Source organism: Aspergillus ambiguus (assembly GCF_047715705.1).
Source record: "Aspergillus ambiguus strain CBS 117.58 unplaced genomic scaffold BDV59scaffold_13, whole genome shotgun sequence".
Taxonomy (NCBI): Eukaryota; Fungi; Ascomycota; class Eurotiomycetes; order Eurotiales; family Aspergillaceae; genus Aspergillus; species Aspergillus ambiguus.
The window spans coordinates 59,940-71,924 of NW_027395526.1; the positions used below are offsets into that span (position 1 = coordinate 59,940).

General features: G+C 51.4%; 4 protein-coding genes across 4 annotated transcripts; 2 read left to right on the forward strand and 2 right to left on the reverse strand.

Annotated features, from left to right (window-relative positions):
* Positions 1-295: 295 nt before the first annotated feature.
* On the reverse strand, positions 296-2,975 carry BDV59DRAFT_176930 (bZIP transcription factor). Its single transcript, XM_073689533.1, has 2 exons — positions 1,564-2,975; positions 296-1,511 (listed from the first exon to the last, which is right to left on the reverse strand). Exons 1-2 carry the CDS (start codon positions 2,549-2,551, stop codon positions 643-645), a joined length of 1,857 nt encoding a protein of 618 aa, XP_073548436.1. The 5' UTR covers positions 2,552-2,975; the 3' UTR covers positions 296-642.
* A 2,322-nt stretch (positions 2,976-5,297) lies between these two features.
* On the reverse strand, positions 5,298-5,625 carry BDV59DRAFT_201453 (uncharacterized protein; the record flags this gene model as incomplete). Its single annotated transcript, XM_073693803.1, has 2 exons — positions 5,298-5,441; positions 5,500-5,625. The coding sequence occupies 2 exons, from the start codon at positions 5,623-5,625 to the stop codon at positions 5,298-5,300; spliced, it is 270 nt and encodes an 89-aa protein (XP_073548437.1).
* An 891-nt stretch (positions 5,626-6,516) lies between these two features.
* Positions 6,517-9,059, forward strand: BDV59DRAFT_192846 (ABC-F family ATP-binding cassette domain-containing protein; the record flags this gene model as incomplete). The annotated part of the gene is made up of 7 exons (XM_073692118.1): positions 6,517-6,588; positions 6,646-6,838; positions 6,900-7,088; positions 7,146-7,338; positions 7,389-7,488; positions 7,538-8,632; positions 8,688-9,059. The coding sequence occupies 7 exons, from the start codon at positions 6,517-6,519 to the stop codon at positions 9,057-9,059; spliced, it is 2,214 nt and encodes a 737-aa protein (XP_073548438.1).
* Positions 9,060-9,260: 201 nt separating this feature from the next.
* Positions 9,261-11,868, forward strand: BDV59DRAFT_176945 (uncharacterized protein). The gene is made up of 2 exons (XM_073689534.1): positions 9,261-10,725; positions 10,937-11,868. The coding sequence occupies exons 1-2, from the start codon at positions 9,369-9,371 to the stop codon at positions 11,704-11,706; spliced, it is 2,127 nt and encodes a 708-aa protein (XP_073548439.1). The 5' UTR covers positions 9,261-9,368; the 3' UTR covers positions 11,707-11,868.
* Positions 11,869-11,985: the final 117 nt, after the last annotated feature.

Genomic DNA, 11,985 nt, shown 5'->3' on the forward strand with positions numbered 1-11,985 from the left:
GACCATAATATTTCTATTTACAAAAAGCGTCATAAAGGAGCGCAATCATCAATGATTCGAAGAGTAATTCTTACCCAAAAGAAATTAGAAGATAATAGTTATAAGTTCATGAATTGGTCTATATAATAGAAAACCTAACCTACCGAGCGTTGGGGCCTTCCAGGCGGAAGGCTGCCCACTGGCTAGATTTCTGTAGTGGAGGACCGGGCGGTTGGGGTCCTTGATCAGGACGTACTTGGTGACCTTGTCTCTTCATCGTTGACCTACCACACGGGAGCAGGGCGTATTACAAAGACGGTAAGGCTAACATTCAAGTGTATTGTTTGAATCTACTTTTAATCGATTCCTTCCAAATTCCTAGTCAAAGGTATCTGCAGTCCGAATTCCAATTCCTATTCCAATTCAAATCTTGCCCAACTCACACCAAATACACCAGATAACTGAAATTCAACAATAAAAGGGTAAAAAGAAAGCCTAATCAAGCGGCTCAGACGCCATATATAGTCACAAGATCATGAACAAAGGAAACCATAGATGTCTACAAAGGAAGGCGTGTTCAAGCCGAAAAGCACTCGAACCGCAACAAGGGCAAAGGCGAGATGACAAACATTAATCTCAACCTGCTCAAACGCATATGGGGAATCATGAAAGATGAGAGGTCACCAAAGAAACACGCTGGAAGGCAGCTTCCATGTCATGACAGAATTGAGCCAGCTGACCCACCGCGGCTCTGGACTCGTTCTCCACAACTAGTTCGTAAACCGGAGCAGGCTTGTCGGAACGAAGGCCATCAAAGGTACTTGATGGCGAGGCGTCCGTGGAGGGTGTGGTCGGCGAATTCATGAAGAGAGCAAAAGCAGGATCGGATTCATCAATCTCGTACTCAGGGTCTTCGACACCGATGTCCGAGCTGCTGCAATGCTCCGCAACAGGGGGTGTGTCCAGAATAGGGGCTTCATCTTTGGTCCTTGTGGTCTCGGGGAGATACGATCCTAGACCGGAGCCCTTTCCAGACAGAAACTCGGTGTCGATAGCCGGGGGTTCCGGCACTTCGAGAACCGCAAAGACCGATGCGTTACCGTAGTTCATGTCAATACCCGAGTTCCAGCCACCGTTGAGACCCATGGTGGAGACCTCAAGACCCTGCTGGGGAACCATGACCATACCGACCTGGGAGTTTTGGGGCGCATTAAAATCCTGGGGAGGGTGGGCGGAGGGGGCCTCCTTGGGCATGCTAGACTGCATCTGAGGCTGCGACATGGCGGGATGCTGCTGGGGCTGGGGTTGCGACTGCTGAGCTTGCTGCTGAGTCTGCTGGGTCGGGTTGTTAAATGGGATCCCATTCGCGTTCGTCTCCTCGAGGAACGAAGAGAAGTGAGGGGACGACAGAAGCATGCGGACCAAATCGGTCAGACGAGCATTCTCCTCGTACAAAGTGCGGTTCTGAAGACGCAAGTCGTGGGCCTCGCTGGTCTTTGCCGCGACTTCGCTCTCAAGTTGGCCAATATATTCTGGATGTGGTGTTAGTGGTACGGCAATAGAGCGGAATCCAATGAAACATACCCTTTCTACGAGAGCGGAAAGCACGAGCAGACACCTTGTTGCGGAGCTGCCGACGCTCCTTGCTGCTGAGCTTCTTCCCCTCCTCGCTCGCGAGCAGTCTCTCATCTTCGTCCATCTCTTGCTCATCCTTCTTGCTCTTGGCCATCTGCGGCAGAGAGGATGGGGAGGGAGTCTCATCCGGCGAGGTCACGGCGGTCTGACGCATTTGTTGCAACAGGCGGGAAATGCGCTCATCCACCACCGGGTTCGGCGCGCGAGGCTGGGGAGGACCGGCTTGTTGCATGTGGTCGTCCATCCGACATTGCTGCTGCTGTTGCTGCTGCTGCTGGATATGCTGTTGACGCAGCATTTCGTGATGTTTCTGCTGTTGAGCCGCCCTCGCCATCGCAGCCTGCTGCGAATGCATTCCGGGGTACATGCGACCGACCTGGGTGGAGGGCCCCATGGGGACGACCTCATGGCCTCCTAGGGCATTGGGGTCGACGTACTGGCTCTTGTTGGTGTTGTTATTGTTGTTGGGGTTGGGGGAGAATTGATAGTAGGTCGGCACGGCACCCATGCTATCGGACTCCAGGTCCATATCAGAAGGGTTGCGGGTCGGCATCGAGTTAAAGTCCAACGAATCATCCTCCCGCTTCATGGGAGCGTTCTGCATCATCTCAGCATTCATGGGGAAACCAGGGCTGGTACCGCCGAATCCCATGCCGTTGACGTGGTTGTAGGTCATGGCCTGAGCGAGAGCGCCCGGGGGGAGGCCAGTCTGCTGCTTATGCTCGTCATACTGGTGACTCGGTCCCTGGAAGATGACGGGAGATTGACTGCTGGCGACGAAGGCGGGGTTTTGAACGGCTGGTTGGGTGGAGGACAGAGTGGTTTTGGAGCGAGAAGGCTCAGACGTATAGGTGAGTTGATCGAGGTTGAGGAAGGAGTCGATATCATGGTCGAATGATGAGGGAGCCACGGGTGGCTGTTCCGTCAAGGCAGCCATATTTGGAATGAAGAGCGAGACTGATGCTCTGTGGGAGAGTGAGAGGGAGAGTGATGAGAGAGTGTGTGGGTGGTTGAGGGAGGTAGAGATCCTAAGAAATCCGACGGTGGATGGGGAGGTAATACGGGTCGGACAAAGACAGGGAGAAGGGATGAAGAGGAGATGTAGTCAGAAGGAGATACAGGGGAGGGATGGAGAGATGATATGGAAGAAGATGGATGTAAGAAGGACGATTAAAACGAAGGGCGAAATAGGGAACCAAGTGGATAGAAGAGGAAGAAGAAGAAGAAGAGAAGGGAAGATAATGAGAACAACCACGGATGCGAGAGGGTTGGTGGATGCAGTGGGCGATCGACGGGGGGAGAGAAGAGGGAGAGCGAGAGCGAGAGCGAGAGGGAAGATCCAGGGGATTTCTTTTCCCCACGCCAGGAATAGAAATCCCAAGGTCCTGCTCGGATTGCGCGTCCTCCGCTGATTCAGCCGCTGGCGGGGGTGTGATTGGCGGAGGGAGCAGCCCTAGTGCCCGGGAAGGGAAAGCCTTAGGGTTCCGCCCTGAGGTCTCCATCCGCTGTTCCTTCGGCCTCGATCTCTGATGATTATTTATGATTATGATTATTGTTATTGTTCTTTGTTTCATGATCATGATGATTTAATTGATATTTCTTGTATTTATCTATGGTTGGAACAGGGGAACAGAGATAATAATCAGAGTGGTAATTGTGATAATAATAATAATAATAATATAATAATAATAATAATAACAACATCATAATAACTACCGTTTCAGTCCCAATCTGGATGCTTTCTCCGGCCGCTGCACCGAATTTCTTTGGCCGAACGGCTCCCTGCCAATGATGTCAATGGCGTGGTGGCTGCAGTGCCCTGGCGACACCCATCAAAATAATCAATCCTCCCGTGGCAAGAATGCTGTTCCCTATGCTGGTTGGTCGCTAATGGTCTCACATACCGGTGTTTCAACCTGCATCAAGTCGCCCAATAAACAAACCCTCCCTCATGAGGTCTTCCAGTTGACCATCCAACACCCCCTTTCGGTTCCTCCCCAAATCCCTCTCGTCGGCCCTTCTAGAATACCACAGGGCCCCTCAATGGGTTGATTCTCGACTCCTGAGAACTTACCCACTCGCCCAGTGGATGGGAGTGGGCTCGGTGGGGACGCTATCCAGGGATGGCCATCACCGCATGCAAAGCTTGGCGCCGCCTCAAGGTTTGTCTCCCTGCAACGGCACAGCCACTCATGCACCGTCAACCTCCCGCTTTCCGTGGTTGCATTGGGAATTTTGCCTCCTCTAACACCTCTTGTCTCAGAGCGGCGTGGTTCGTCCGTCGCTTGCCTCGTTGATTGGTTCGCACTCAGCTGGCTTGAGCTGGTTAAGTTCCCTTGTGGTCTCAACAATGGTTTAAGACTCTGCCGAGCAATGGTCCCAACGTTGTCGGCTGATAACTGGCGATGGTTGCTTCGACTTTAGATTAGAGAATATATTATTGATTAAGAGCCTAGGGCGCCGTGCCTTTGTGCGAATGTTCTGATTCTTCAATTCAATGTAGATTACATGAACACCTCTGATGATATATCCTGTCAGTAATCCAATCTAACAGGGGCCAATACTGGTCATTTCCCCTCCCCCATCTCCCTATGCCTATTAGGTCGGTGAACTCACGATACATCCACTCTATACCGCCACCACCGGCTCCGAAGCGCCTGCACGGAGAACGACCGTTGAAAACCACGTCAGCTACCGCCCGATCGAACATGCAGGTTTGTTTCATGTAGGGCTGGATCACCGGATCAAGGTAGGACGACCACGACATAGCCTCAGATTAGGCAGAGGCGCTCGGGAGAGACCCATACGCGGCTCCAGAGAAAAATATGCCGAACCATCGGACGTCTCCTTAATCTAGACCGTACCTGATCAGATAACGCCGGAGAGGATTCCTACTCCGTATGTGCCGGCCTTTGTCCGTTGTCGTGGGACCGCCCGTGGTGGGTATAATTCTAGACTGGCACACGAACGGCTTCATCATAGAAGAATCTTCGTTCTAGCCTCGATCTCGACCGGCCTCATCCTCAAGCACCATACGCTCGTTAGGCGCCTTTGCATGCAGGGTTACGTACGCGTCGAGCAGATATTTTCTCTTCAAACGGGTCCGGCAGTATACTCAAAGTAGTAGGGCTTCTTCAACCTTAGATTCAGTGCGCCGAACCCATTGCCATGCACTAACAACACAGAAGTCCTTGCCTTTTGGCTTGATATGCAACGGAACGGCTGTGATTACCTCCCACGTGTACACCGATATTCGCACCATGCAGACTCCACGCGAATACTGCAGCGTGAAGTCCTATTCTTAGTAGGCCAAGGGAAATCCGGCAGCCTAAACCGATCACTACCACAAAATTATACCATCCAATGCACCGCCACGTCGCCTCAAACCTTTATCTCTAGTCTTCTCATGATGCTTAAAATAGTCAATTGTCTCAAACCGGCAGTAATTGGAAGCGATGGACACTTGATTTCCTACAGCCTGCCCTATCGTCAAGTAGACCACCCTGTTTTATATGCCAGTCACCATATGACATGGTGCGATGCATGAACGAACTTCACGAGACCTAACCAGTCGCTCGTCCGCTTATAAGTTTCGAAAAATAGAGAATAACTAGGTCAATTTCCATAATATACAATGAATGTATCGTAATCCAACAATCCTACATATGATAACCAGACCCCATCTACTCATCAGGGTGACTCAGTTCGTCATGAGTGAAATGATATTTCGACGAGTAGCCGCTCTTCTGATCAGAAGCGCTCGTGCGGATATCACCAGTGTCAAAAGTACCACTGGAACCTTGTCCGCTCATGGAAGAGGGGTCCGGCTGCATACCGAATTAGCCTATCTGTATAGTATATTGTGTTTCGTGCGGAAGGACGCACCTGCTTGTCACGACCCATGCTAGCGAAGCCACTCTGAGAGCTGTCCTGGTCCTCCTTTCTGCTAAATTCTTCAACATCCTCCCGAGGAAGGGTAGAGTAGTTTCCGCGGTTGAATCTGGAAGTCATTGTGACAGATGTAGGTAGATAGAATGATCACATATGCTTTGATTAGATGTTTTATCGGTCGTATGAAGACTGGGACAGACACCGTCGTCTGGGGTTTATATAAGGTTCTCCATCCATGATGGATGTTGTGAGGTCATTATGGTGCTTGCCTGACGTGGAACGTCCTCCTGACTGGCTGGTGGTATACTTCTCCAACATTTTAAGTCTGGGGATCACAAGCTCAACTCTCAAGTGGTCGACTCCAAACCGCCACCTGGAGCTCGTCTGGGGTTCCCATGGAAGGGCCCACGCTTTACTTAGCAAGGAAGCTCAGCTACCTCGTATGGCATCCTACTTTGTAATCCGCAAAGTTTACTTCTTCACCCCGTTGACATGAAAGCCTACCCAGTGCAATCCACATCCATGCCAAGAATGTCCCAAGCTGGTCATCTTGTAAACCCGCGATTATCTAACAAGAACTTCCACCGTGAGTCATCGATGTGTCATCCGCTGCCAACCTTCATCGAAACGCTCTTGGCTCCTGATGAATGACTAACCACATAAACTGCCTACCAAGATGTTGCTCAATGGATGATCCCGCTAGACCATTTCCGGACCCCGATCTGTCATGAGTAGCTCCAGGGCATTGACGCGGGAGCCAGAAACTCCCGAGGTTGTCTAGATTATTTTCTGTTGTGTTCACTGCTTGTGTGGGGTATCTTCCTAAACGAGTGCCCGATTCTTGAAAAGAAGGGAGCTGGCAGCAGGACACGATGGGAATGTTTCTCTTACATTTGCAGAAAAAGGTCCGACTATTTCCTTCAAGCGAAGAATATATTCCGTTCGGTGCCAAATTATCTGTCTGGATTTTCCAGATCTTAACCTGGAACATCGGTTCGTAACCTACACAGCATGAAACCATCCATCATCGCCACCTGCAAGCAGACGAGGTTCCATCTTCTCGACGACCGACCTTCACAAGAGGTATTATACAGTTCTGAGATAATTCTAGACTGTGGATCGTCTACTAACAGTCCTCAGATCGATGTCGAAGGGTTGACCATCGCAGTCGCGTCTACACGAGAATCTGCACCAGACGACTTGTCCAGACTAAAAGCCAAAGGGAAATCAAAAGCCAAGGCGGACGCCAAAGAATTGATCTCAGATGCCCATTTACGTTTCAAGGCAGGTGTGCACTATGGCCTTATAGGCCGCAATGGAACCGGGAAATCAAGTAAGTAAATGCACCTTTGTCCGTCGACACATTAAGCGCGATTTGCCTTAACCAACTTTAGCTCTCTTGCGAGCGATGGCCGACAAAATTATCCCTGGAATACCACATGCCACCCGCATCTCTATTCTGCAACAGACCGACGCCACCGGACAAGAAGGCTTGGACACTGCGGAAGCTCAGAACAAAACCGTTCTTCAATATGTCATGGGAAGTGACAGCCACAGAAATGAAGTTACCCGCAATATGAATGGTACTGTGTCCAAGTAGCATGTCTCCCATAGCAAAGCTGATAAGAATCGGCTCTAAGTTCTGGCCAAAAGTTTCGAGACAGAGGACCCTCTAGAACCTGTCCTCGCCATCCGTCGACTACGCCATGGGCGGACGCAAAAGCAGCTCTTTCTAGCACAGAAGAATGCCAGTTTAAAGAGTGGTGCGAGAGGTCTACAAGCACGGAAAGATCTAAAGGCTGTCGAGTCAAAGCACCAAGCGTCCCTTGAACTGTGAGTTCAACGGCCTGTGAAAATTCCACTTCTGACGCTTAGTTCGCCAGGCTGGGTCAACAAAAAGAGGCCATTGACACAGATGCCATCAAAGATGATACGCAGGCTGCAGTGGAGACGCTACACGACCTGCAATCCCAGTTCGAGGCGGTTAGTTCTGCTGAGTCTGGACGATGGCCATGGCTAACAGTGCAGATAGATGAAACTCATCGACATCGAACAGCAAGCTCGACAGATACTCCTCGGGCTGGGGTTCCACGAAACCGCATTTGACAAACCTTTTCTGACAATGTCCGGCGGCTGGCGTATGCGATGCATGTTGGCGAGCGTCCTGATCCAGAATCCAGACATTATGATCCTGGACGAGCCTACCAACTTCCTAGATCTCCTGGGAGTCGTGTGGCTGGAGAATTACCTCCAGCAACTTCGGGACACGTCGCAGACCACCATTGTCCTAGTTTCCCACGACCGAGATTTCATCAACGCCGTTTGCGAAGAGATTGTCATTCTGCGGGACGAGAAGCTCACGTACTTCAAAGGAAACCTCTCCGCATACGAGCAAGACTTCGAAGAACAAAAGCTGTACTGGGGTCGTATGAAAGAAGCGCAGGAAAGGCAAATCGCACACATGGAGGCGACCGTCCGCGAGGCCGTGAAGACAGGCAAGAAATCCAACGACGACAATAAATTGCGCATGGCGAAGTCGCGGCAGAAGAAACTCGACGATCGAATGGGGGTTCAAGTCAACACACGTGGAGGTCGATTCAAGCTTAATCGCGACCTTGTGGGCTGGCACGAAAGCAGACGGGCGGAAATCGAAGTTCCTACGGACGAAAAGGGCGCGTCGATGGCATTGCCGGATGCGACTGAGCTACGGTTTCCAGGGCCCTTGATCTCTCTGGAGGGGGTGGTGTTCAGGTACCAACCGACTGACGTACCGATACTCAGCGAGATTGACCTAGTGGTCCATATGGGTGACCGGGTGGGCATAATGGGCCTCAATGGAGCTGGGAAGTCAACGCTAGTCCATCTACTGGTGGGAAGTGCTCTACCGACGAAAGGTAAAGTCGCCACTCATTCGAGGCTGAAATTGGGATACTATGCGCAACACTCCATCGAAGAACTGCAGGAACAGGGGCAGGCTGACCCTAGCTTAACCGCACTGGGCTTGATGTCGCAAGTGGTGGGCGGCGCATTGAACGAAGGAGAGCTTCGAGGATTGTTGTCAACGTTGGGCCTCCAAGGCCGAATGGTCACTGATGTGCCCGTCTCTAGGTTATCAGGCGGTCAGCTTGTGAGTTAGCACAGTGAGCATGGGTTCGACCTAAGCTAATGCATGGAACCCGCAGGTTCGTCTAGCACTTGCAAAGGTGATTTGGAACTCTCCCCATTTGCTCGTCCTAGATGAAATCACCACACATCTGGACTTTCACACCGTCACGGCTCTTGCGTCTGCCCTGTCTACTTTCAATGGGGCTATCCTGTTGGTCTCGCACGACCGATTCCTCGTTCGCTCGGTCATAGAAGGCAAGCGAGACGTTGAAAACAAGCTGGACGATGAGTTTGAGGGAGTAGACGAGGAAACAGACGAAATACAGAGTAGAAGACGCACGGTGTATGTCTTGAAAGGGGGTAAACTTCGGGAGCAGGGCAAGGGAGTGGAGCAGTTTGAACAGAGTCTGGTAAAGAGAGTCCAGAAAATGCTCCCTACTTCTGGGTAGACTACCTCCATGTATAGAAAGAAGAAGAACAAGCGATTTGAGCTAGCCCCCAGTCTTCCTAAGCCTCTCACCTCCAAATCGGGCAATTCAATCGAGGCCAGGTCCACGTGATGCAACAAACCAGCCTGGTATTAGTCACCGACGGCGGTGTCCTCCGTCCGCGGAGGTTCACCCCCGCTTATCATGAGCTCTCTCCATTATCTCACGAAAATCAACCCCTCATATCTGTGTCTCGTGTATATAACCCGAGGCTCTTTGGCATGCAGGAGCTAACCACACTCTGGTCGTCCCGAAGCAGATTATCTGCTAATGATGACTGAATTCTTATTTCCCAGGCGGGTGGCCATACCCTTGCCGCCGTTCGCTGCCTTTCCCCGCAGCCGCTACAACAGTAGCAAGACGTTGATACAACGCCTACGATGTTATAGCACGACCTCACCTCGTGCGGAGGTAGAATCAAATGCTGGGCTTGAGCCGTCCGCTCCATACAGCTCTCGTCCCGTCTCAGCGCCCTCCCCAAAGCCCGCGTCCTCTCGATGGTCTGCATTACGAACCGCGAAGCCGTTTTCCGAATTTCTGACCGACACCTTCAATCGCCAGCATGACTACCTCCGGATAAGTGTGACTGAACGTTGCAACCTCCGATGCGTTTACTGCATGCCGGAGGAAGGGGTAGAGCTGTCGCCACCGGCGCGCCTTCTCACTTCCCCGGAGATCACATATCTGTCATCACTATTTGTGTCGCAAGGGGTGACGAAGATACGCCTGACAGGTGGTGAGCCGACCGTTCGGAAAGATATCGTACCGCTGATGCAATCGATCGGCGAGCTGCGTCGTAACGGCCTGCGAGAACTATGCTTGACAACGAATGGCATTTCTCTCCACCGCAAGCTTGAACCCATGGTCGAGGCAGGACTGACGGGGATAAACCTTAGTCTGGACACTTTGGACCCCTTCCAGTTCCAAATCATGACAAGGAGGAAGGGACTAGACGCGGTGATGCGGAGCATCGATAAGGTCCTGGAGCTAAATAAGATGGGGGCTGGCATCAAGTTGAAGATCAACTGCGTTGTGATGCGTGGGATAAACGATCGGGAGATCCTCCCTTTCGTTGAGATGGGACGTGATAGCCCCATAGAGGTACGCTTCATCGAGTACATGCCCTTTGATGGCAACAAATGGAATCAGAGAAAGATGGTGTCTTACCAGGAGATGTTGGCGATCATTCGGGAGAAATATCCGGCGTTGGAAAAGGTCACAGATCACAAGAACGATACGAGCAAAACCTACCGTGTTCCCGGCTTCCAGGGTCGAGTCGGGTTCATCACTAGTATGACGCATAACTTCTGTGGCACCTGCAACCGCCTCCGCATCACCTGCGATGGGAATTTAAAAGTCTGCTTGTTTGGCAATGCAGAAGTCTCCCTGCGCGACATCATTCGGAAAGAGAACCATGGCCAGCCTATTGACGAGGCGACTATGAAGGAGCTTCGACTCCTCGAGACGGCATCGACGGCTGCTCATACCAACGACGAAACCGGAATCATCAACCAAAGAGAGCAAGAGCTCCTGGACATTATAGGCATGGCGGTCAAGCGAAAGAAGGCCAAGCATGCCGGCATAGGCGAATTGGAAAATATGAAGAACCGACCTATGATACTTATTGGTGGGTAGGCGCCACTTCCTCTTTGCTCGTTGAAGATATGGTGATCATATGTCATGAGTTACGACTGTATGCATGTGTTTGGATATATGCGTTCTTTTTCGTTGGCACTTGATTTCGAAGATATCTGTGTCCATGATATAGCCGGGCTTTGGTCTGCGTGTATCTACGAGTTGATGACTTTGGTTGAGAGTGATGCTGATGGATAAGATAGATAATGTACACGTGAATGCTCTGGGAGTCAATCATTCTCATAGGCCTATGACCATGGCGCCGAGGGCAAAGCCCTGGAGAGCTCTACCCACCCACATACTGGGGCCTGGTGCATCGATTGCGTCGCAAGTGCGACTTCACCATGACGACCATAGCAGCGGCTTTAGGGCAACTGAGATCGAAAGTGCGCGTAGTGTGTCTCTGCCCGCGGAATCGGACGCGGACCTACCGCATCTGACCCCGTCCCAGAACGTCCACATGACAAAAATCAGCCAGAAGCCCATTACCGAAAGGTCAGCAACGGCGACATGTTATGTGTACTTCTCCAACTATCGCCCATGGGAGCTGCTCCGAGAAGGCCGAGGGACACGTAAAGGGGATGTCTTCAGCGTAGCGCGCATTGCTGGGATTATGGCGGCCAAGAAGACCCCAGACATAATCCCTCTGTGTCATCCCGGCATCGGAATCACTGGAGTGGAGCTTGATGCCCGGTTAGTTGACCCAAAGTCAGCGGAGAAGATTGAAGGGGCAATGAAGTATGGTGCGATGCATATTTTGGCAACTGTAAGCTGTCTTGGACGCACAGGAGTGGAAATGGAGGCGATGACAGCAACGATGGGAGCGGCATTGACGGTCTACGACATGCTGAAAGCCGTCGACAAGGGCATAGTGATTGGGGGAGTACAGCTGCGGGAGAAGAAAGGGGGTAAAAGTGGACATTGGCTTCGCGAGAGGGAAGTGAGGGAGGAAGAGGAGAAGAAGGATGGTTGATGTACTATATACGCTTACAGAGAAAAGAAAAGGATTGGCCCAGCCCTATCGGACGCTAAGATTGGCCAAGTCGGGTGTCGATCCGCGGAACCTTACCGCATCAGGGATGGTCCCTCCACGTGCCGAGCTTCATGCTTTTTTCGAGCTCCCGAATTTCCTCCTGGTCGTTTTTGCAACTCACATACATTCATCCGTCTACCTTGATAATCCACCGAGAATCTGTTGAAATGGAATAACACACGCTTTGCCCCGTGATTTCCCCATCTTTCTTTCTTATCC